The sequence below is a fragment of the Petaurus breviceps genome, unplaced genomic scaffold, assembly GCF_028583685.1.
Source record: "Petaurus breviceps papuanus isolate PSGF00001 unplaced genomic scaffold, PetGlider_PUasm1.0 90639, whole genome shotgun sequence".
NCBI lineage: Eukaryota > Metazoa > Chordata > Mammalia > Diprotodontia > Petauridae > Petaurus > Petaurus breviceps.
Window position 1 is genome coordinate 7,240,670 of NW_027187296.1, and position 25,593 is coordinate 7,266,262.

Sequence of the window (25,593 nt, forward strand, 5' to 3'; positions counted from 1 at the left end):
AGATAATCTCGCATTCTTGCCCTTGCTCTCAAGGAGTTTGCAGTTTTCTGGAAACGAGGGAGGCTTTCTGGAGGTGGTTTCGCGGAAGCTCTGCTAGAGGCACGGGCGACCTGGGTCTCCCATGTCTTAACTTGCCAGAAATGACCTCTCAAACCCAGGGCCGTGTTGTCTGGGAAGAAGGGAGGTAGACTCCCACGAGCAGGACGAAAAGCGAAAAGGCCCCCACCACCCCTCCCACTCGTAGCTTCCGCAGATCCTCCTGCCCCCTGGTCTGACATCACGTGAAACTAGGGCTTACACCGTCCAACTCCTAGTGGTTGCCTCTGAGCACGTGGGCCTGGGGGAAAGTGAGAAGAATCATAGCGCTCTTTAAGGACTACTGGCAGGCTAGTGGGATGGGGAGAAAGGAAAGGAGAAACAGGATCCTCCTATTGGTTTCTGGTTGTCACATGGCAACAAGAGGCCCACGGGCCTGTTATTGGTTGCGTGTGTCACGTGACCTGGGGAGGTAGGGATTGTTATGGGCTTTTCGGAGACACTGGGGAAGAGAGGAAAGAGCCGCTTATAGACGGTCATAGATCCCAAGGAGGGAGGAGAGCCCCGAGGAACGGAAGCATTCTATTGGTTGCTCGGGTGTCACATGGCTATAGGGCAATCACATGAGAGTGGGGGTAGGGTGAGGCGAGGTGGGGAGGGTCGGGGCGAATTTCCGGGACCGGAAACAGTTTGCCTGCCGATTCTGCCTGCTGCGGTGGCGGTAGTGCGGCCGGTGGGAGCCTGCGGGCCGCGGTAGCGGGTCATGTGACGAGAAAGAGCTCCTGTTGGACGCCGATCCTCTAGATCTGAGCTCCAGGAGCCGGCCCCGGCCATGGGGTGCTGCTATAGCAGTGACAACGAGGACTCGGATCAGGTGCTACCACAGTGGGGGACGCCGGGAGTCGCTGAGGGGTTCTGGGGAAGGCCAGGGGGGAGGGGAGCGGGGTCACAGGAGGCCTTGAGGGTGAGGTGCTGGACCGAAGCTGGCAAGGGTCTTGCAGAGCTAGGGCAGCTGAGGGAAAAAGTCTGGGAACGGTCCTGAGAAGTTGGGGTGAGGGAGAGGCGGTGTGGAACTGGAACTGAAAGAGGAGGTTTTGGGGAGCGGAGACAAGGGTCTGGGGGAAGAGGCATGTGAAGGGTTTGGAGGGCTTTAGAATCTGGGAGGTAGGGCGGTGCATCTCCTAGAAGAGATATAAGTGGGGGAAGAAGAGAATAATAACTGACATGTACTTAGGTTTATAAACCTTTTTACTGGTTGTGGGGGGGGGGGAAGGTTTAGAGGACTGTGGAGGAGGCTTAGGCTCTGGAGGACTGTGGGAACTGAAGGAGAGCCCTGTGGTCCTGGAAGGCAGTTGGGGGGTGGTTGGAAAGGGAGGCATAGTAGAGAGTTGGGGAGGTGGCCTAAGGGTTCTAGAAGGGCTGGGAGATGAGGGGAGGGAAAATCAAAGAAGACAGCGTAGAGATGGAGGCCTGGAGGAAAGGAAAGAAAGAGATGGGAACTCTAGGACTGAAAGGAAGGGATGCCACAATTATGAATTGTGAAATGTTAGAAAGTAGAAGAGGAAGCAGATGGAAGAGAAGGGAACAATGAAATTGGGGAGTGGTGGGGTTAAGAACCTGAGAGATTGGAGTTCCGAGGGGAGAGGCTTCTGGTGAAGGGATAAGAGGAGAAGATGGGTGTGGGAAAGGGATTGAACTCCTAGGTAGCACCTTTCCAATCTTCACCTTTTTTGTAGTAATAATAATAGTTCTGTTATTATCTTTCACTTATTTTGTCATCATAACAACTCTAAGAGATTGGGAAAACCAGTAAACAGGGGCTCAGGAAATCTAACCTCCTATTTCTATTTATCCCTACCTCACTTCTAAATGTATTTTATGACCTCCAGGCCCTGTGTCCCTCAGTATTTTCTGGGTTCTTCCCTGCTTCGGGTTCATTTTCTTCTTTTCCCACACTTGATCCTCTGCTTAACTAGTCCAACTGTACATTTGTCTTTTTCTTTGGAATCCCTTGCCCTTTTGCCCTCACAACTTCATGTGTTGCCAAACCCTAACATTGAATTATCTTTGCCATCTGTCGTCTCTGCTCTTACTTAACACCCTGCTGAACCTCAGTAACTGATCTCAACTGGGCTGTCACTGCCATAATTGTTGCTCAGTTGTGTTTCAGTCCTGTCCAACTCTTCATGATTCCTTTTGGGATTTTCTTGGCAAAGTTACTGGAGTAGTTTGACCTTTCCTTCTCCAATTCATTTGGCAGATGAAGAAACTGAGGTAAACAGGAGTAAGTGACTTGCCCAGGGTCACACAGCTACTACCTGAGGCTGAACTCGAGTCTTCCTGACTCCAGGCCCAGTGCTCTGTTCACTTTACCACATAGCTACGCTTGGGACTGTCATTACTGCAAAGCAATCTTTTACTCTTTTCTAGTAGACTTTTTATCACACTTCCACTGTTCTAGACCTTTTTTATTTCTCTTTAAGCCTCCCAAGCCATTCGCCCCTTCTCAGCAGAGAATCTCTGCATCATACTCTACTGAGAAAACAAAGGTCATTTTTTTGTTGTTCCTTTGTTACTGTACCTAATGTATCTCTTAAGCCAACTGTTGGTCTTGTGCTCTTGATCCTATCCCTCTTTCCTCTGACAGATCGCTCCCCTTAATCATCCCATCTCTAAGTTTCAATCTCATCCTATCAGTGTCTCCTCTGCTTCCTACAAACATGCCCACATCCTTAAGAAACTTTCACTCAACTCTACCATTATCTCATGTTATAATTCTCCTGCCTTCCTCAGCTATATCTCTAGTAAAAGCAATGTATAATCATTATCTGATGTCTCTCATTATACAAGTCCCTTTAACCTGGCTTCCAGCCTCATCATTCTACTGAAATTTTTCAGTGATTCATAATGATAATTTCTTAATTGCCAAGTCTCATAGCTTTTTCTCAGTCATTCTTCTTGATATATCTGGATTGCTCCCTCCTGGATATGCTTTCTTCCTTGAATTTTCCAGGCACTAATTTCTCATGCTCTCCTCTGACCCATAAGTGCCTTTGCTGAATCATATACTTCCCAACCTCTGTGTTGTGGGTAACACTGAAAGCTTTCTCTGTTTTTTGCTTTTCCCCCCCCTTATATCCTTTTATATATATGTATATACCCATCAGCTCCCAGGTGTGGGTTCAACTGACTGACATATCTCTGTTCAGATGACTTCCAGATCTGTATATCAGGCCTAGCCTCTGTCTTCAGGGCCAATTTCTCATCCCTAACTGTCATTTAAACATTTTCTCTCTGATGTTCCTAGCCATCTCAAGTTCAACATTTTCAGAAAAAAACTCATTGACTTTACTTTCCCATTCCCCTACCCTCCAAACCCCCTACTTCTTAATATTCCTTACTCCATGCATCACCCAGGGCTGCAAACCTCAAGGTCTTCCTTAACTCTCTCTCACCCCACATATTCAATTCATTAACAAGTCTTGTTAATTCTACCTCCACATCTTTTGTTCCTTTCTCTCTACTCATACTACAATCACCATAACTTATTTCTCTCAGTCAAATGTAAGTTTGACTAAAGAGACTGTTTTATTTTAGAATCTTTATCCCCATTACCTAGCACAGCACCTGACACATAGGAGACCCTTAATAATGCTTGTTGAATGAATAAAGCTGCTAAGTGGCAGAACCAAAACTATTATTCAGATCTCCTGATTTCTAGGCCAATGTCATACCCACCCCAGAAGCATTCAAGTATTATTTTAATGTCCCCTTCCACGGAAGGGGATTAGTATATAAATAATTTAATGAAAAAAATAGGGGTTGAGGGATAGGAAGTTGGGAAGTGGATATAGGAGCAAAGCAAAGGAATGTGGGAGAAAGTAAATTTAGGGGGGCAGGAATCTGGAGGGAAGTGGAGACCAAGAGAGCTGCATCATTCAACACAGGGAACTGTGTTCTGTGTCTTGGAGAAGGACTAAGAGAGAATATTCTGCCTAGAGCTGAGGCCTGTGACCTGGGAGGATGAATCCTAAAAGGAAGCAGAGGCTTGAAGAATATATACTGGCCCAGGGTCTGGAAGATATGTGGTCTGAGACTTGAGAGGGGATAGAGAACTGGAGAGCTGAGGCTTGGATGGAACACAAAGTCTCAAGTCTTAGATTCTGGTATTTCTTTTCCTGACCTTTCAAGAATTAGCTCCTCAGCCCAAGTACAGAGGATTTCCACCTTATCAAGTTCACAGAGCTGGTTATATTACATTTCTACGTTCATAGGATCATAGGTCTAGAGTTGGAAAGAACGTGGTCCAATCCCCTTGTTTTGTTGTTGAGTTGTTTTTTAGTCATGTCCCACTCTTCATGACCACATTTAGGGTTTTCTTGGCAGAGGTACAGAAGTAGTTTGCCATTTTCTTCTCCAGCTCATTTTACAGATGAGGAAACTGTTAAATGACTTGCCCAGGGTCACACAGCCAGTAAGTGTCAGAAGACAGCTTTGAACTCGGGAAGATAAGTCTTCCTGACTCCAGGCCCAGCCCTCTATTCACTGTGCCACCTAGCTGCCCCATTATTATTAAACTAAGCCCCCCTTTATTTTACAGATGAGGAAGTCAAGGCCCTAAGAAGTTGAATGACTTGATGAAGTTCACACAGGTCTAAGAGACAGGCAGGTTTTGAACCTATGTCCTTTGATTCCAGAGTCAATGCTCTTCAACGATTTTATGCTGTTTTCTCCAACAGATGTGAAGTAGAAAGGGCAGCATCTTATATGGATAAATTAAAGCCAGGCAAGACTTATTTCCCTCAGTGTTCTAATGATCCTGACCAGCCCTGACCTTGAATAAATGTGAACCTTCCTTGGGAGGCTCTTTATTCTTACTTTCTCATCACTTGTCTCAGGGGTTTATTTGTAGAGCATTGTCTCTTGTAAGACTTAGGGTAACTTGGTTTTAATCACTCTTTTCCCCTGGATATTGCCAGTCATGGGAAATTTGATCCCTTCCTGTGGCAGCTTGTTTCACTGAAGATCAGACTGTTCTTTATATTGGACCGAAATGTGCATTTTTGTGACTTCTTTGATTTGATCTTACTACTGCCTTTTGAGACCATATAGAACAAGTCTGCCCCTCCTAAGACAGTTCTGTAGATATGGAACGGATAATTATGTGCTCTATGAATCTTCCCTTGTCCTGGCCAAACATCTCTAAACCTTTAAATTCTTAATATATAGTCTGAATTGCCTTGTCAGGCCTTGTCACTCTCTTGGACAGTTTGTCATTGTCTTTGCCCAGATCCAAACATAGTTTTTAGATGGAGACCAGGGTGGAGGTCAGCATGACTCTCACCTCCCCTATCTCTGAATGCAGAGTCAAGCAAGGAAGCATTCATTTTTGTCATGCTGGTCTTGCCTGACGTTGAGTTTGTACTCACCTAAATTTTTTCATGTAAACTGACGGCAATCTGAGTCTCTCCCTTCATCTATGTGCAATTTTTGATCCCATTTGCCTTCTGGAGCCCCAGGAGTGTTCTTTTCTTTTTACCAGGATAATGTAAAAAGATCAAGGAAATCCTGTTTAAATATAATTCTGAGGGAACTCTAATATTAATTTCCAGATCCATTGAGTTCTCCAAGTTCTACCTATCTGACCAGTCCTGGTAGCTTAAAGTTTCTAGTCTCTTTTGTCCTTATTATATTCTTTCATTGTTGCTACTACCACCATTAATTAAACAAAGAAATATTTATTTAGTTATTAACCTGCTTCCTCTGTAGAGCTTTGCTTGAGGAACCATAGGGTTTAGATAATATTCCCTATCCCTATGGAGAGTGTTAGTCCAGTGGAAGGGTGGAGGGAGGGAACAAAAATGCAGACAGTTAATTCACAGTAGGTGCACTCAGGAGTGCTTTGTGAGGTCCAGTGAAGATCTCTCCCTTTGGACATTATCCCCTTCCTCATCCTTATCCCTTAAGCCAGAATGGAGTATTATTTCTGAGGTAAAGAGTAAAGTTTGTTTGTTTTTTAAATACATAGAATAGCACTGTCAGTTAACAAATATTTATTCAGCACTGGGCCAAATGCTGAGGATGAAATATACAGTTCTTGCTCTCAAGGAGCTGACAGTCTATATGAAGAGGCAACAAGTAAATAACCCTTTACAAAATCTGTCTCTCTCAAAGGCAGTAAGATTAAGGAGCACTGGGAAGATACTTAGATTATTGAGAGACCATCAGGCTTTGAATGCCATCATTCTTTTTCTTTTCTTTTTGGAGGGCAGTTGGGGTTAAGTAACTTGCCCAAGGTTACATGGCTAGTTTTTTTGTGTGGGTGTTAAGTGTCTGAGGTCGGAGCTGAACTCGGGTCCTCCTGACTCTGGGGCCATCATTCTTGATATAAAGAATTGCACTTGTGATAAAAGTGTCAGTTGAACAGGCATAGGAGAGACCTGGATTAATAATAATTCACATGGACACTTTCCTAGCATTTTATCAGTGACAAATTCCAAAACTCTGGAAGTTTGGAATAAGGAAGATAATAGGGGTCTACAGTGATCAGACTAGAGTTCTGTGTTAAGTTCTGGGTGCTAATTTCTTTAAACATTTATGAAATGTGTCTGGAGTTGGGTAGTGATAGGTCTGAAAGTCATGCCATATGTAGAATGGCTGAAGAAACCAAGAATATTCAGCCTGGAGAAGACTTATGGGGAAACATTTGTGGCAGAGAGAGCAGGCTTGTTAAATGTTCTCCAGGAGTCAGGGCCAGTGGCTCTGGAGCCTTTGGTCTTGCTGGGGAAGTACTGTTTGTGGCGATATTCAACAGGATGCTTAGTAGAGACACCTTGAATCCTCACTTAAGATAATTGATGGGTATTATCTAGTGCTGCCTTTCTAAGGTATGCCTGAGCTCTACTTAACATGGCCTTCACCAGTCAGTCAGTGAACATTTATTATCTACCATATACCAAGCACTATGCTAAGTGCTGGAGAGGCAAAGAAAAGCAAAAGACAGACCCTGCCCTCAAGGAGCTCACAATTTCTTGGGGGAAGACTACACATCAAAGGAAGCTAGAAGAGGAGGCTACCCAGCTTCTAGAGTGGCTGGCCTGGGCACCCCGCTCTGAGAAGAATGCTTTGCTCTTATCAGAGGGACAAAAGGGCCCCAGGCTATCACATTACTGGGAACATGATGAAGTTGAAGTACAGCTGGGTGGGAATGACCTGCTGTCACACCAAGTCAATTGCAATAGCTTCCTTACTATAAACTACAAGAAACTACTAAGGGCATCCCTCTCACTGCATTAAAGACCTTTGGTGCCTATTCACAGGCTTGCAAGATTGCATTTTCGAGAAACATTCGGAATGCTTAATAAAAAAAAAATATTGGACTGGGTATCAGGAGACCTGGGTTCTTATCCTGATTCCAACATTTAATTAATATATGACAAGGCAAGCCTCTCTGATCCTGGTTCTTTATCCTTATCTGTAAAATGGGGGGGGGGGGGGAATATATGCTGTACTTACCTCACAGGGTTGTTTTTGGGAAAGCACTTTTAAAACTTAAAGAGCTCCAGAAATGTGAGTGGTTATTATTTTGTTTATACCCACCCTCTTGATAAATGAGGAAACTGAGTTGCAGAGAGAGGAAGTACAGCTAAACTTGGATTCATGAAATCCAAACTGCTCAGGCAGTGATTCAAGGTATATTTTCCCATTATTAGATTTAGAACTGAAAGGGTCCTGAGAAGTCATCTAATCCATCCTTACCTTTTAGATGAGAAAACTAAGGCCTGAAAAGGTGTGAATAAGCTGGCATAGCTCCCATAGGCAGTAGTAAGTAGCAGAGCTGAGATTACAAAGTGAGTTCTTACAGCTTTGAGCCAGTCTGATCCTCTCTACTGGCCCATTGTCATATAAATATGTCTTCAGTGGCTCCACCTCTGGGCCATTTGCCAATGCTAGGTGTGCTTCTGACCTGGAGTGTCTCACCTCCATCTGAATCCTACTCAGACTCCTGTAGAGGCCTTTTTACTACTCCAGAATGCAGTAAAGTCTCTGAGTGTCCATAACATTTGTTTTAATGTTTAACTGAACTCCATCTCATCCTGTTCTCTAAATAGAATAAAAAAACCAAAAAACTTTTATTTTCATGATTTCAAGTCAAGTCAGCAAGCATTTATTAAGCACTTGCTGTGTAAGTGCTGGAGATACAAAGAAAGGCAGAAAAGAGTGCCTGCCTCCAAGGAGCTCACAGTCTAAGGAGGGAGGCCACATGCAAACAATTACAGACATCCTAGACATCTGCAGGATGAAGTGGAGATAATCTCAGAGGGAAGGCACTAGTATTAAGGGTGACTGGGAAAGACTTCCTGTAGGTGGATTTTTGCTGTAACATAAAGGAATCCAGGGAAGCCAAGAAGTGAGGAGGACGACGAGGATTTGAAGCATGGAGGGACATCCACTGAAAATACTTGGTGCACAGAGCTGGATCCAGTGTCACTGGCTTTCAGAATATATGGAAGAGAGGAAGGGGCCAGGTAATGAAAGGCTTTAAAAGTCAGATAAGGGATTTTATATTTGATCTGGGAGGTAATAGGGGGCTACTAGAACTGATTGAATAGGAGAGTAATATGGTCAGAGTTGCACTTTAAGAAGACCAGCTTGATAGCAGAGTGGAGAATGGATTGAGTGGGGAGAGATTTGAGGCAGGGAGACCTACCAGAAGAGTTGGCAGTAGTGTTGACATGAGGTAAGGGCCTATGTCAGGGTGGTGACAGTATCAGAGGAGAGAAGGGAGTGTATTCAAAAAGTGTTAGAAAGGTAGAGAGGCTTTGGCAAGATTGGGTTTGGGGGTGAGAGTGAGGAATCAAAGATGATACTTGGTTTTTGAACTTGAGGGACTGGGAGGATGATATCCTTGGTGGTGTCAGGGAAGTTAGCAAGAGGAGAAGGTTTGGGAGGAAAGAAAACGAGTTCAGTGTTTGATATGTTGAGTTTAAGGTGTTTAAAGGATATTCAGTTGGAGATGTGAGACTGGAGGTCAGAAGAGATGTTAGTGCTGAATACAGTTCTAGGAATCGTCTACATGTAGATTATAATTGAATCCATGGGAGCTGATGAAATAACCCATAGTATAGAGGGAGAAGAAGACCCAGGATAGAACTTTGGGGGATACCCATGGTTATCAAGTATGACTTGAATATCCAGCAAAGGAGGCAGAAAAGGATTGGTCAGACAGGTAGAAGAAAAACCAGGAGGGAGCAGTATCACAGAAAAGTTAGGAGAAGAGTATTAAGGAGGTGATCCATAGTGTCAAAGATTGCAGAAAGATCCAGGAGTATAAGGATTGAGAAAAGGCCATTAGATTTAGCAGTTAAAAGATTGTTGGTAACATTGGAGAGAACTGATTCAGTGACTGATGAAGTAGGACTATAGAGTGCAGTCAAGAAGAGAGTGGGAGAAAAGGAAGTGGAGACACTAATTGTACGTGGCCTTCTCAGAATTTATCCACAAAAGGGAAGCAATAGGATGATCTGTGACCAGGATTAAGTGAGTTTTGAGGTTGGGGGAGACATGGGCGTGTTATGCCATGTCTGAAGGAGTCAGTAGGCAGGAAGATATTTAAGGTCAGTGAGAGAACGGGATCATGGAAGGGATAATAATTCTGCAGAAGGTGGGGTGGAATAAGATCACTTGGCTTTAGCAGGGAGAATGGCCGTGTCTTATGAGAACAAGTGTGGGGGAAGAAGCTCTTGGTGAATGACCTTTTTTTTTAAAACTAGTGGAATGCAAGGTAAACTTGGAAGGCTAAAAAAATTTGGAAAAACTGATTCTAGTAAGTTGGATAGTGAATTGATTTGGGAGATGTAAAAGGGTTGTCTTGAAGAAGTAAGGGCCCAAATGAGATTATGTAGTATCAATTTGTAGTTGGCCCAGTCAGAATGGTTTTGTGATTTTTCTCCAGTTTCATTCCACAGCATGATTAGGAAAAAAAGACAGTGGATAGTGGGAGTAATCCAGGACCAAGGCTTGATAGGATAAATAGGCATGGTAGTGCTGGGACAGTATAGAGTTAACCTGGTTCACTAAGGGGCCAAGGTATGGAATGGAAGTGTGTAGCCAGTGCAGGGGTGATGGCTTGGGAAAGAATTAAGGGGTAGAAGGATTGGTGATTATATAGGGAGGATGAAGAACAGAGTTCTAGCTTACAAGGCAGAGGTAGAGGCTTAGTGACAGCAGATTATGATTAGATAAACATGTGTCTTGGCTCCCTGAGTGGACTATATTAAGAGTTGGAAGGGACTGTAGTTCTGCCTTACTTTATAGGTTGAGGAAACAGGTAGAGAAAGTGAAGGGGTTTAACTAATGTCCTCTGAGAGGGAAGGGATTAACTCATGCTGCTGTAGTGTCCTACAAAGGGATGGGCCCAAAATATATGTTCTTTTTCATGGTTTGATGGCCAGTTATTTGAATCACAGAATTGCAGAGCTATAAGGAACCTTAGAATTCATCTTTTCCAGCTTTTACCTGAATAGGGATGTCCAACAAATGATCATCTCTAGGTTCAACTTAAATTTCTCCAGTGACAGAGAACTCACAACCTCATGAACTCAATTCTACATTTATTATGAAACAGCTTATTCTATTTTTGAACAGCCCTTACTGTTGAAGCTTTTCCTTATCTGAAGCCAGTCTCCCTTTGCAATTTCCACCCACCAGTCCTAGTTATGCCTTCTGTGTCTAAGCAGAAGAAGCTTGCTTCCTCTTTCCTATTGCAATCCATTAGATAAAGAGATAAAACATTTATTAACCACTCTATGCCAAACACTATATTCTGAGCTGGGGATACAAGTACTTGCAATGAAGACAGTCCCTAACCTTAAGAAGCTTACATTCTAATGGGGGAAAACAGTAGGGAAGGGAAATGGCAGTTAAGAATGTGGCAGTGGGTCAGGAAGGGCCAAGGGGGCTCATGGGGGAGGGGACGTTGGCCAGGACTGCAGGTGGCATAATGAGGAAGGAAGATGCAGAATTCTGAGCTGGACATTAATTAGCTTATAGAAAGCAGGAGAGAAATTTTAGTGGGGGGAGGGGTGCCAGGGGGACCATGACAGCTGTCTTCAAATATCTGAAGGGCTATTATGTAGAAGAGGGATTAGATATCTTCTATTTGTCTCCAGAGGGCAGATCTAGGACCTGTGGGAGGAACTGCTTGAGGAAGATTTCTGAACTTCCTCACAGCATTGGCTCAGTGGGCAGCCTGAGGGAAGAGTCACTGGAGGTGGCTTGAAGTAGAAGGTTGGTGATCACTTATCAGGGTTGTTGGAGAGGGATCTGTTCTGGTACAGATTGAATTGGCTTCCCCCCAAGACACCTTCCAACTTGGAAATCAAGAGAGGACTAGCTCAGATTGAGGGTATCATATCATAGCCAAGTGGAACTTGGGGATAAGGAGAAGTTGAGGCATTTTGTGTACCTCATGTCCAATCTGGTGCTGACCCTCCCCTGTTCCCACTTAGGATCGAGAGGAGCGGAAGCTACTTCTGGACCCCAGCAGTCCCCCAACCAAGACCCTAAATGGAGCAGAACCCAACTACCACAGCCTGCCAGCAGCCCGTACGGATGAGCAGGCCCTGCTGTCTTCTATTCTTGCCAAGACAGCCAGGTCAGAGTGGAAGGAGCTATGTCTGCTCCAGCCCCCTTTACCTGTAGGATAAGGATCCTGGTTCTATGCTCAAGTCAAAGGAATCCTTCTCTGACCATCCCCCAACCCCCACCCCCATCTCACAGAATAATTTTGTGTGCATGTGTGTGTGTGAGAATTTCAGGGATAATAGTGTTCAACAAAAGGACTCTGGAGAGATACTTTCATTCTGCCCTGGTGGAGGCTCTAGAGCCGGGCTTCTTAACCAATTTTTGTGTTATGGACCACACTGGCAGTGTGGAAAAGCCTATAGGTATCTCAGAATAATTTGTAAAAATATATTCATAATTAAAGGAAATGTTATATTTTATTATTATTTTTTGCTTTTTTTGGAGAGGGGAAGGTAGGGCAATTGGGGTTAAGTGACTTGCCCAAGGTCACATGGCTAGTTTTGTTTTAAGTGTCTGAGGTCAGATTTGAACTCAGGTCCTCATGACTTCAGGGCTGGTGCTCTATTCATGGTGCTACCTAGCCGCCCCAAAATGTTAAATTTTAGTTAAGAGGTTAGTGAAAGATGTTTTTTTTTTTCATATCCAAGTTCACAGATCAATTGAAATCTGTCCATGGACCCCAGGTTAAGAACCCTTGCTCTAGAACCTAAGGAATTCCCTGGGGGAGGTGTGGAGGAGGAAGTTGGGCCCCTGTCCCAATCTCCCACCCAGATTGGAGAAATTTAGTGTGTGTAATGGAGGTCTTTCCAGACCTCTGCCATCCTGCTTTAACTGATGCATGAATAAATTGAGGTGAAATGTTAGATTCCACATAGAGATTCCAGATTTCATTCATTTTGAGCCAGCCTTGCTGAAGTCTCAGTTATCTTTTTCCCCAGCAACATCATTGATGTATCGGCAGCAGATTCCCAGGGCATGGAGCAGCATGAGTACATGGACCGAGCGAGACAATACAGGTGAGGGGAATAGGGACAAGGTAATGATAGTTTCCTTTCTAGTCTCTCTGTCCCCTCTGCCCCAGGCTCTGAAACCTCTGACTCATTACCTCTGTAGTCTTTAGATAATTGAGTGAGTCAATTCATCTGAGCCCTTATCTATAAAATTAGGGGGTTAGACTAGATCTCTGCCAGGTCCCTTCTAAGTCTTTGAAAATGAATTGCCCATTTGTTCCTCCCACCACCCTGGGAATGGAAACAGGCCAAAAGAAGTTAAGGTTTTTATGAAGTCATACAGAGTTGACCTGAGAATGGAGCACTGACTCTAGGGCAGGAGCTAGATTCATCCCATTTCCTGATTGTGGGAGAAAGTGATGAGGAATACAGAGGACCTATGCCTTCTCTTGTGCTCCTCCCCTATAGTACTCGCCTGGCTGTCCTGAGCAGTAGTTTGACTCACTGGAAGAAGCTGCCACCACTGCCATCACTTACCAGCCAGCCCCACCAAGTGCTTGCCAGCGACCCTGTCCCCTTTGCAGATTTGCAGCAGGTGAGGCCATGTCTTTTGCTTTACTCTTCCCTTATCTAGGCTAGTTCAGTTCTTGCCTTCCCATTAACTCCACCCAAGGTGATTACCCTTTTCCCTCTGCTTATCCAGGCTGTTCCAATTTCCTGGCTATACTGTACTCTGCCCCTTTGCCCTTTTTGTATTTTATTTTTTTCTTTTTGGAAATGCGCCCCCTGCCCCAGTGTTTTTCTCATGTGCCTTACATTCTTTTATTCACTACTCTACCAGACAATATTTGTCTGTATTTTTGTAACTGCCTTTTTCTTGTAACTTTAGGTCTCCAGAATAGCTGCTTATGCCTATAGTGCACTTTCTCAGATCCGGGTCGACGCAAAAGAGGAGTTGGTCGTGCAGTTTGGGGTCCCGTGAGGACAATTTCTGGAGATTTTCTCCTTGTTCCCACCTTCCTTTCCCCTTATTTCTTCCTGCTTGTACAGAAACCTAATTTACTACTAATCACAGAGGAGAAACTACCACAGGAGTCCAGAGGTGTTTGGGGGCCTCATGTTGACAAACAATGAGTTCCCAAAAAGCCTTTGTGCCATGTGGCCCTGGCTGAATACTTTGTGGGAAAGATCTATGATGGTTTTGCCACTTGGGGGGGTGGGGGGGAGGCAGAACTAGAGGAGTGGGAGGATAGGGATTTGGATGTGAATTATTTCATGATTGGGGGTGGTGGGTAGGAAGAGATTTGGCTTCCTTGAGATCGCCCTTCTGTGTTGGGACTAAGAACTAAATTGGTTGTTTTTATTTCTCACACCCAGTTTTTACATGTTTGATCCTTTAATTTTATTTGTTTTGGTTTGCCACTCTCCATAAAGGACATCTATCCATGCTGGCTCCAGCCCTTCTGTCCTTTTCCTTACCCTGCCAACCTCCCACTTCTCGTACAACTTGAAAGTTAACTAGATGCCTTTGCAGGGATAACAGCAGGAGGGGCTCAAAGGGGCAGAATGAGCTCCAATTGAGGTCTTAACATTCTGTAACATTTGGAAAGGGTAACCATCATTAAGATTGGTTCTGTATAACCGTTACATATCGTTTGAGGAGGGGGGCCTGTCAGATTAGATGATGCCTTCTCAGAGTTTCTAGGTATCTGTCGATCAAGTTTCAGGCTGCAAGATAGCAAGGTGGAATACAGGCCAGATTCTGCCTCCTTAAGTATGCTTGGGGCTGGGTGGTGTCATGCTACCTGAGTTGCTATCTATTCTGCCCACCTTTTGAAGGGCACCTCAACGCGCAGCTGAGGGACTCGAGCCCCCTAGAACAGCTCACTTCCTTTATTGCTAAACTAAGTGTTGAGGGAGAGGGTACCAGAATCTTAGGGGCTTTGGAGCCTTAGCATGGATAGGAGTTATCAAAAGTTATCCCGTTTAAATCGGACCTTCTTGGGCTTGATATTCATTCGTCTCCAGATAGTGGCTGTGATCCGGTCTTGCTTGGTGACACCACTGAAGTCAAAGGTAGTAATTCGGGGTAGGATGGACAGCACATATTGCCTGCAGGGAGGATATAGGATTTCGGGCTCCCCAGAGTGGGTAGAAAAAGGAAAGAATCATAATGGGGACGTTGGATGTGAATCCAGGGCCACTTAACTATGTATCCTAAAGAGTTACTAATATTTTCCTCCCTTTATTAGCTCCTTCAGTTTTAAAAGCAAAGTGACCCTGGATATAATCAGGGTATAAGTAGGGTGTGACTACTACCATTCTCCAAAAATACCTAAGGGATTTAACATTTGCAGCCAAAGTGCAGTGGGGTGGGAAGCTAAACTACTAGAATAACTTCTCAGTCCCATATGTTCCATTCATAAGAGTCTTCTGCCATTCTCAGATATGATGACCTAGTAATCTTTCCCACCCACTCCCAATCAAGGTCTCTTTCCATTCTAGGAGTTTCAAATAGGCCTCTTCCATTCCATTCCACTCCCTTCCCACAAGAAAAGTGACCTTTTGATTTGGCCACAGATAACCCCCTTTGGAGAACAGGGTAAGATTCCCTTTCTTTTAAGTCTACAACTTGTGCCGTCCCCTCAGTCTGTACTTGAGGGGGTGAGGCTCCTGAGCCTTTTGTTCCCTTTTCTCCAGGGTCTCCGGGTAGGGGCATTACCTGTACCCCTTCTCCTCCTCTATGGGGTTCCCATGGAGGGTCAGGCTTCGAAGCTTGGTAAGATTTGACAGCTTATCCACTTCTGGCAGGCGATGGATGCAGTTGCCATGGAGATAAAGGACACTTAAGTTGAAGAAGGTGGTCAGCACCTGGTGGGTGAGGAAGGGACACAGTACCAGGTTGAATAGGATCCAGTGGCCAGTTTATGGAGGTGGCAGGAAACTTGGGAAATCTAGTCTTGAGAAGAGGGGGTGCTCTTTTCCTTAGAATCAATTCTCTGGGTGACCTGACCCCCTCTATCCTAGAGGCTTCTGGAGACTAGGGATTTATTACTTGAATGTTCACTCTTTTCCTTACAACAAGCTTGTGAGAGGTTGTAGCTCAAGGAATATTACCTATTTATAAATGAGGAAACTGCTCATATCAAGGGTGGTCATGTACTCAGGAGGAGGAGGCTTTGGTCTCCTCAGATGGTATTCCATGTTTTCCCCTTTCCATCTACTGCCTCATCTAGCTGCTAGGAATAAGCAGATCTCTTAACCTTTGTTTCCTTTTTACAAAATAAACCATATCCCTAGTGGTTTGAGGTTTACAAAGCATTTCCTTCACAAGTGCCCTGTGAGGTAGGTGGTGCAACATTCATTACCTTTCCAATTTTTGAGATGAGGGATTTAATTTCACAGACATTAAGTGACTTATGTACACAAAGTATTGGAAATGTAAGATTTGGAAAGGTCAAGTAACTTGTCCCAGTCACACGTAGGAAGGGCACATCTGGCAATCAGACTCAAACTTAGGTCTCATTAAGATCTCTCAGCCCCCCAAATTCTTATTCTTTTGCTCTTCCTCTTATATATCCAGAGGAGAAAACTGAGGCACAGGATGAGTTCTGAAGTCAAGGGCTATTTTCCACTACTTTTTATTCTTCTCTTCCCATGTCCGGTGCTTAGCATGGTCTTGAGCTTATACTAAAGTGCTTAGATTCTTCTTAAGCAGTAGTAGTGTTGGATACCCATTTCTAAACTGCTTATGATGACCCACACAGAGAAACTGGGAGGGGGGGGGAAACAAAACTTACCACAGAAGGTAAGGAGATAGTTCTTACTACTTCTTTATACCATTTCTTTTCCCCATAGTGCTAGATCTGTGGCAAGTGTTTCATAAATACCTTAGGCCTTGCACATCACTGATGTTTCCTCTCGGGATCCCCCTTACCCCCACCATCCTGCCTGCAGCTGATGTCTCTCCTGGGGACTTAGGCACCTACGGGGTCGATGTTGGGCAGGTCATTGAAGGACAGGTCAATCCAAGCCAGGTTCTGGGGATGCTCCAACAGCTGCGACATAGTCTGACTGAAGTCCGCGAGGTCATTGAGCACGTTGTTGTTAAGGCGCACGGCCTGGGTCAGTGACTTACCCTGCTTAGAATGCTTTACTGGCCGGAGCCCAGTCCTGGGCTCCTCACTTATCAGGTCTGCAGGGATAGATCACGGAGAGTAAAGTTAGCCAGGAGCCCCTAGGCAAGGGTACTCTCCTTCCCATCTCAGTCTGAGGCCAACCAGGACTAGGAACAGCCCAGAACTGCTGTACAGGGTTACAGTCAGCTACAGTAGAAGCACTACTCCTTCCAAAGCTGTGTTGTCACAGGCTATGTCATCATGAGTCCAACAACCAGAGTGAGGTAGACCGTCTCTGCCCTGGTCAGGGCTCATCAGGAATTTAATTCTGGAAGCCAAGTCTTAGGAAGAACATGGACAAGTAAAGGAATAGAAATGGGGCAAGATGAGGATCAATTAAAAGTTAAGTGGGGAAATTTATCCTGGGGAAGACTGGGTTGAGGGATAGATAACCAACCCTCTTCTGTGGAAAAGAGGAATTATATATGTGTGAATTCGGAATTGGACCCATTGTGGGGAGTGCAGTGGAAGAGGCATTAGGTTTGGAACTGGACCCATCTGAATCCCAGCCCTGCTAGAGCTAGCTCTCTGACTTTGAACAAGTCTGCTTTATCTCCTTTGGGCCTCAGATTCTTAATCTCTAAAATGAGAGTTTGGACTAGATTATCTAGAGAGTCTTTGAGCTAAAAAAACAAAAAAAAACATGATGCCAAATTATATAAAGTCGATTTCATTTAAGCTCATAAAACTAGTGGATGAGACTCCTAAGACACCCTAACTAGTCCAACCTCCTTGTCAGTATATGTGTCTTCCACTTTTGAATGCTATGAATTTACAGTGTTACAGTAACTCATTTAGAGAAAATGGCTTATTTGAGAGATTATCTTGTCCAACTTTTTTTTTTCTCACAGAGGAGAAAAACTTAGACCCACAAAGGGGAAGGGACTTACTCAAAGTTACACAAATCAGTGGAAGAGCCAGGGACCAGAGCCTGAATACTTTTTTTGTTTGTTTGTTTTTGGTTTTTTTTTTTTGCTTTTTGGAGGACAATTGGGATTAAGTGATTTGCCCAAGGTCACATGGCTAGTTTTTGTGTTAAGTGTCTGAGGTCAGATTTGAACTCGGGTCCTCCTGAGTTCAGGGCCGGTGCTCTATTCACTGCGCCACCTACCTGCCCCATACTTGTATTTTCTAAGCACAGATCTGACAGTACTACAAAAGAACATTAGTTTGTTCCTTCCCTCCCTGCTCCTACACAGTTATTTTCGTGAGGTACAGATTTGGGGGCTGTGTAGTGGATAGTCATTACACAGTGGAGAGACTGGGGATGGATCTGGGGTGGCACAAGGCTCCTGGGGTAGAAGGAAGGAAAGGCTAGTGAAGGGAAGGGCTGGTCACCATCCTTCAAGAAGAAATGCTGATGATATAAGGGACAATTGGCTTCAGTGTGGAAACTACACACTAAAAGAATGTCAGAAGGAGGGCTGCTTTATTTTATAAAGCAGGAAGCCAAAGCATAGAAAGGAAAAAGAATTTGCCTAAAAAAATCAATGCCAGCTAGTGACATAACATAGTGCTCAATAGCCAGGAGAGAGGATTTTCTTAGACCAGGTTCTCCCTGAGGGCATATGCCTGAGCCTAAGACCATACACATCTAACTCTATTGCCCTGAAATATTTCCTGAAGAGATAGGGTAAAGTATATGTTTTTATGTTTTCTTGCCCATAGAGAGAGGAGAAAGTGTTCCTTTGCTCACTGATACCCATACATGTTTCTGTCACAGTGCTCAGCATTTTAGCCAGAGATAGTCTTTACCCTCATGGGAGTCACAAGGTTTTAGATGGTTTGCTAGATGAGGAATGCACCAATCCAACTCTAATGGCAAGGTTTTAGACTATCCTGAAGCAAATTGGGGCATTTTGATCTTTCACCTGGCTTCCTGCCTTTAATCTGATCCTTAGTTCATAAATTTGGAGCTGGAAGGGATGTCAGAAGTCACCTAGTTTAATTCGTTTTATAGATGAAAAAACTGAGTTATCAGGAGCTTCAGTGACTGACAGGTAATAAGGAGCTGAGACCCCAACGTCTTCTTACAGCTACCCGTCCCTCTTCGTACCTGCTCATCCTATCAACTGGTTCAGTCTCTAGCTTCACTAAGGGATGAGTTGCCCTTCCAATTTCTTTGCATATTCGACTCCCAGAAAAAGAAGAGAGAAGCCTATCTAAACTTACTGACTTTGCTGTCATGTACCTGTGATGCTCCCTTTAAGATGAAGAAAGGTTGTTATTCTTTCTTTCTCCAGCCTAGCCCTCTGACCTTTGAAGACCAGAGCTGGTATGACAGCTAATTTGTTGTTTTGAAGGATATTGGGGTCAAAGGATCTGGGTTCAAATCCTGACTGCCATTCAATAATAATTCTCACATTTATGTAATGTGTTCAGGTTAGCAGGCAGTGTTGAATACAGCGAGCTTTGAAAACAGGAGAGACATACTTGATTTGCAACCCTGGGCAAATCATTTAATTTCTCAGTGGTGGAGAAAACTTTTTTAAATAGGTGAAGATCTGCAGTGATGGAGAGTTTTCTCACGTGGGAGTTCCCTCTACCAATAAAAGCACAGGTATGGGCCCTGTCTTTTTAAGGTTTGCAATGTACTTTCCTCACAACTCTGGGAAGTAGATAGTACAGATATTTATCCCCACTTTAGACATTATGGGAACAGGGAGAGAGGGTGACTGCCATGATGTCAAAGATAGCAAGTGGCTAGTTTTGTGACCGTTCGGGCTTAACTTGCAAATACAAAAAAACAGCTTGCATTTACATATAGTGCTTTAAGATTGGTAAAGCACCTGCCATATAGCTTGGTAGGCCCTAAACTTCTTGGAAAAGTATTTGCTGCTAGAATCTCCTTTTTACAAATGGGCTCAGAGAGGATAGAGGGCTGGCTGAGTCACAGTGCTAGTCTCTGGGGTGTGGGGTGAATTCAGGTGAGTGTTTAACAAGCGTTTGTTGATGTCCACTATATGCCAGGTACTGTGCTATGCATTGAGAAGAGTAAAAGGGAGATTAGACTGGAGAATTTCCAAGTCTCATTCTCTAGTTTTATTATTTTTATAATAATTACATTAGCCATGTGAAGGCTCCTGGTTTCTATCCAACTTGGCCTTTTAAAAAATGCCAGACCATAACTTTTTTTTAACCTTTTCAGATTAATTTTAAAAGAACAAAGGTTTGGGGGTGGCTAGGTGGTGCAGTGAATAGAGCATTGGCCCTGGAGTCAGGAGGACCTGAGTTCAAATTTGGTCTTAGACACTTAACACAAAACTAGCCATGTGACTTTGGGCAAGTCACTAAACCCCAATTGCCCTCCAGAAAAAAAGAGCAAAGGTTTGGAGAAGGATAGCCCAAGCTGAATGGGGTGCTGGAGTTCAAGGGAGGAGAGAAGAAGAAAGAGGCTGCGCACATCTGGCTCACCTTGGATGAAGTTTATATTTTTGAAGGAGAAGTCGAGGGGTGGCTCCTGTGCCAAAGTCTTCACATAATCCCAGTTGTCAGTCATATTTCAGCCATTGTGGGGGGTGTAGGAGAAGCATGGGGCCCTGGGCTGCTAGTTTCGGCCTAAGGGGACAGAGAGGGGCTGCATTTGGAGAGTATTTTTTGCCTTGCAACATGCTTCCCCATCTATTTCAGTCTCACAACAACTCTGGCAAACAGGACAGGGACAGATAGCCCTATTTTTACAAAAGGAGAAGGGGAGATGGAACAGTGAGAAGGGATTTGCTCAGCAAGCCAGTGGCATAGTTGGATGTCTCTCCCCCTACAGAAACCAATGTCCTGGGGTGGGCAGGAAAGCAGGGTAGGGTGGGAAAATGTGAGTACAAGGTCATTTAAGAAGAGAGAGAAACCTAATAACTCAGTGGTGACAGGGAAGGCTTCCCTAAGAAGACATGAATCTAGGTGAAGGAATCTAAAGATTCTAAGACATGGAGGGACAGTGTCTATACAGCTGTGATCATATCACTTATAGGATGTCACTGATAGAGGGTACTCCTCAAGGAAACACTATCAATGCAATTCACAGTCTTAGTTCCCTACAGTACCAAAAGTTTTAAGTGAGTTGTGCAGGCTCAAACAAACCAATATGTGTTGGAACTTGGACTCGAACACAGGTTTTCCCGGCTTTGAGGCCATTATCCACTATGCCTTGTTATCATTGGTTCTAGGATAAAATGCAAACTTCTATTTGATACATAAAGTCCTAATCTGGCTTCATTCTACTTTTATGGGCTTATTGTACTTTATTCCCCTGGGTTTGAATCCTGCCTCTGACATATATTGGTTGTATTATCCTGCATGAGCCTCATTTATAAATTGAGGAGGTTGGAGCAGATGGCTTCTACAGTCACATCCAGCTCTATTATCCTTTGATGTTTGGTCTCTGTGATTTTGCTCAAGCCGTCCTCCAAGCTCACCTCTGCCTCTTAGAATACCCAGCTTCCTTTAAAGGTCATCTCAAATGCCATTTCTTTTGTGAGGTTTTTGCTAATTATTCCAGTAGCTAGAGCCTCTCTCACCAAAAATGTCCACATTTCTTCTTATAGAATGACAATAGTAGTTACTGAAATTTATTCAGTTAATCAGTGATATAGCAGAAGAAGCAGAGAAAGAGCTATTAGATAGAACCAGAAGAAAACAATGTGCAAACTAAAGAGAATATCGAGGAGCAAGGGATAGTGTTGAAAGTTCCAGAAATAACAGAAAAGGGCAGCTAAAGGCTTGTGCATCATCTGCAAGAAGAGTTAGATCAGTGGTGGAGTTACAGGACAAACGCCAGTGGCCTGAGAAGTGAGGAAGTGGATGCACCAAGTATAGGGATGGCTATGAAAGGGAGAGGTCCCCCTGCCCTATAGGGACTGTAGGCTGATAACAGGAAGCTGTAGCAAGTGCATTGGCCACACTTCAATAAAACCATCTCAACAGACTAAACTGAGTTGAATGTGACTGACAGGTCTCAAACCTGTTGGTAAGTTAGGGAAGTGTCTACCCCGAGCATGTGAAGACTTTCCTTGGCAGAATGGGCAGATGAGAACAATTCATTCCAACAGCCACAGAGGCAGCTGGAGCAGGTGCTGTGGAGCACTTAAGAGCTTGGTCAGGCATTAACGATGCCAAAATCACACACTGCATCCAATCATCTAGACTTTTGTCCTGCCAGGAAGAGAGTGTGAGACTGATGACTTTGTGCAACTCTACCTCCCTGAAATCCGAATTTCACACACAAGTCAAGACACAACTTGTGATGTCATTGGTCTTCAAAACGGAAGGACAAACAACAATATAGGGGGCAAGTGAAAGATCTTTAAGGAGAGGGGAGACTTGGTGATATTTGTTGTTGGTCCCCTATTTTTGAGGAGGACCAGTGACATAACGGGTGACATAGGCAGCAGTGAAAGAGCCAGTAGATAGAGAATGAAGATGAGCCAGAGAATGATGGAAGAGAAGATGAGCAGACAGGATGATCAAGAGCACAAATAGAGAGGTTGGCTTTGGAAAGAAGACCGAGGCATTGGCAGTGCTTTCAGAAACATTAAAGTCTAATAACATTGGGGAGGCTCAGAAACATAAGCAAATACGGACAAGAATCTAGTGCTGAAAGAAAATCTGAAATTAGAAAGAATACTCATTCGGAGTAAGGCTTCAAGGAAGTGGCGACTATGGTAATATTCTAATATAATACAATATGGTAGTAATAACAATATTCTAATAAGAATAGGTGGGCCGGGGCAGCCAGGTGGCTCAGTGAGTAAGAGCACCAGCTCCAGTGTTGGGACGACCTGGAGATCGAATCCCGGGCTCAGACACTCAGCACCACACCCAGAAATAACTGGCCTTGTAACCTTGAGCAAGTTACTTAACCCCGATTGCTTAAAACAAAACAAAAAAAAAAAATAGGTGGGCCTCCAAATTCAATATTCAACTAAAACTGATTTCTCCAAGAAAGTGTATTCCAGATAGGGGAATAAAAGGGATGGAGGATGGTATGGAGGAATTTTAAGGTATATCATAAGAAAGGAGAACTTACTATAGTTGGATAATTGCTTTCTTTCTCACTAAAGTAGGAATTGAAATCTTTTGAGAGGGGAGGAAAGGGAGTAGTATATGGAGATTTGAACAGAGATGAATCACTTCAAGGAACCTTGAGAATCACAGAATAAAAAGAATGTCATGAAGCTTTGAAGTCCCAGTTGAGATTAGGTAACAGTGGGGTCCAATCAGCAGTCATTTTGAGTGCCACCTTTTGGCTGTTTGAGGGGAATTAGAAGACGAGGAGGGTGAGGATAACACAGGGCTTTGGCAAGGTCATGATGGGCAAAAGAGTCAAGGGTACAGATTTGTATGCTGTTGAAATGGTCAACTCTAGGGCCAGAGCAAGGGTGGAACAAGAAAGAATGAAGGGACTGAAGGTTATGCTAAGGATGAAGGAAAGTTTTAGGAATAATGCAAGAGTACAAAGTGTTATGATCAAAGATTTGGGACCACAAACTGCACAGTTATGTGTAATGCTAAATTTTAAGGTACAACCATCCCTATATATAGCTTACACATAAGGATGACCTAGGTCATGTGACTTTAGGTTGAGAGGCCAGAGTGTTTGAGGGGACCTCAATGCATAAATTGAAATCCCCAAGTATTCAGTCGTGGTTTGGGTTGGAGGGAAAGACTGAACCAAGTACTGAACCTGAGAAAGAGTGGCTATGATACCAAAAGATAAAAGCCACAGATATGAAATAGGTCTTAGGCCCATTTTACAGATGAAACAAATGCTGAAAGATGTTAAGTGATTTGCCCAGGGTCATAAAGGTAATCTCTGTTTGTAATAGGATTTAAGTTCAGTTCAAGTCTTCTTAACTCCAAGCCTAGCATTCTATCCACTATGTCAGCTAACTACCATTTAAAAGAATGTTTTGGGCCTAAAAAGAGGGAATATTTTCTGAGTAATAACTGCAGGTGGAGGGTTTGGAAGTGGCACTGGGAAACCAGGAATATATTTTTTCTTCTGTCCTAGCCTATTAGGAGAAATGAGAGGAGCAAACAGCATTCAAGAAGTAGTGATTCTTTGTCTTCTGGAGACATCCATGTTTGCATAGGCACATGAAAATAAGAGTATTAAAGGAAATAGAGGATAAAGGGATGACCATTAATGATTCAGTTGGGCTTTCATTGGGTAGATGAAAAGTGGGGAGGGTGTAGGAAGCTGCTTGCCTTAAGGCTCCAAAATTTCTAGTTACTTGACCTACTTGGGTGGCTATTAATGTCTAAGCTGTCTTACTGAAAAGGGGGGGAGGGACCAAGGAAGAGTCTCCATCTGGGCTGGCTCACTTGCCTATGTCAGGACCCCTATATTCCCATATTGAAAGCACCCTTTCCCCTATTCTGGTGGTATTCTTCTCTTCCCCATCCCAATGGTATGGTGCCAAAGTCTGCTTATAGGAATTTGAAATTCTTAGGCTACAGAAATGGGGAGGGGAGTACCCACCCTCTGCAATGCCTAGCAAGTACCTCAAATGTCCCTAATTGGTCTCCCTGCCTCCAGTCTCTGGCCTCTCCATTCCATCTTCGACAGAGCTGCCAAACTGATACTCCTAAAGCACAGGTCACTCCTCTGCTCCAGATGCTCCCAAATTGTCACTAAGTTAAAATACAAACTTTTGTTTGGTATTTAAAGCCCTTCAAAAACTGGCTCCAGCCAATTTCCCCAGGCTTATTACTTACTCCCTTAAGACGCCTTACCCTCCAGCCAAACTGGCCTTTGTTGCCTTTGCTCGAGCTGTCCCTGCTCCACCTCACCCCCATGCCTGGTATACACTTTTCCCCCCTCACCTTCACTTTTTAGTCCCTTAGTTCAACGTTAAAATTCAAGTACCTCTTCACTTGATCACTTCCTAGTTGACATTACCACTCCCGATTTGCCATACCCCCTCCTCAATTTTGCATTTTATTTGGTTTTGCTGTACCTTTTCCAAAAAAGAACGTATTCTCCTTGAGAGTTAGAATTTTTTCGTTTTGTCTTTGAACAAACTGCTTAGCCCAGCGCTTGGAATATGGCAGGCACTTCATGCTTACTGAAGGAATAATAAACGGGGTTGCCCCGACCCTCTGGCGCTCATCTCAGGCTCTCTACCAGGGGTCTGTCTGTGTTACCTTCTCCCCCGACTATCTCAAATTCTTATAGCTTAGCTGTCCCTGCTTTGGGGACATCTCAGGCCCATGTAAATAGAGCTACCTATGCTTGATATGACACATGTACCTGCTTCAATCCTTGCCCAGTTGGCTCCCCAGATGCTGCCCAAGCTCACCAGCTCAGTTTTCTTCAGCCTTTGCCTTCCGGTAGACGGCGGCACACTTCCCGTAGACGGCGCAACTCCATGGTAACCATCATCATAGCTTCCCAACCTCTGTACGCCCTGCCCCGGGGCATGCCGGGACAGCACTCCCCGCCCCATGCCGTAGCCGACGGGAAGAGTTTTACAGCATGGAATCCTGGGACTTGTAGTTTAAGGTTTCCAAGGTCAGAAACCATGACTTCAACACGGTCTGGCCTTTTCAAGCTCCTCAGTCTCGACAGTCGTCGCTAGATTCTTCGCCCCGATCTCTACCTTTACCATTCCCTCTATTCCCCGCTCTGCCCGGGCTCCTGCCCTATCCCTTAGGGAGCCGCGAGGAATACTGGGATTTGTAGTTCAAGCCTCCCTCCGGCTGGAGTGGATACAGACAAAGCGCTCTACCCCTCTCCGGCTCCAGTTTTCCTTCTTCCAAGCAACCTCCCTCCTTTCCCCCGGCCTGCCAATGGCTGCGAGAGTGCGCATGTGCACCACAATGTTTCCTTGGTTTGACCAATGAGG

General features: G+C 44.3%; 2 protein-coding genes across 10 annotated transcripts; one reads left to right on the top strand and one right to left on the bottom strand.

The window, feature by feature from the left end:
* Positions 1-641: 641 nt before the first annotated feature.
* LAMTOR1 (late endosomal/lysosomal adaptor, MAPK and MTOR activator 1) lies at positions 642-14,029 on the top strand. 2 transcript variants are annotated; one of them, XM_069064704.1, is made up of 5 exons: positions 642-910; positions 11,547-11,692; positions 12,561-12,638; positions 13,041-13,154; positions 13,568-14,029. In XM_069064704.1, exons 1-5 carry the CDS (start codon positions 869-871, stop codon positions 13,704-13,706), a joined length of 519 nt encoding a protein of 172 aa, XP_068920805.1. In that variant the 5' UTR covers positions 642-868; the 3' UTR covers positions 13,707-14,029. The 2 variants fall into 2 exon arrangements, with proteins under 2 accessions (XP_068920805.1, XP_068920806.1); XM_069064705.1 differs by having other exon boundaries at positions 648-910; positions 13,041-13,167; positions 13,462-14,029.
* On the bottom strand, positions 13,950-25,528 carry LRRC51 (leucine rich repeat containing 51). Of its 8 annotated transcripts, none has more exons than XM_069064697.1 (6): positions 25,048-25,186; positions 24,251-24,379; positions 20,165-20,308; positions 16,562-16,767; positions 15,295-15,443; positions 13,950-14,684 (listed from the first exon to the last, which is right to left on the bottom strand). In XM_069064697.1, exons 3-6 carry the CDS (start codon positions 20,247-20,249, stop codon positions 14,543-14,545), a joined length of 582 nt encoding a protein of 193 aa, XP_068920798.1. In that variant the 5' UTR covers positions 20,250-20,308; positions 24,251-24,379; positions 25,048-25,186; the 3' UTR covers positions 13,950-14,542. The 8 variants fall into 8 exon arrangements, with proteins under 8 accessions (XP_068920798.1, XP_068920797.1, XP_068920799.1 ...); XM_069064696.1 differs by having other exon boundaries at positions 24,999-25,136; XM_069064698.1 differs by lacking the exon at positions 25,048-25,186 and adding an exon at positions 24,706-24,991.
* Between the last annotated feature and the right edge of the window lie 65 nt (positions 25,529-25,593).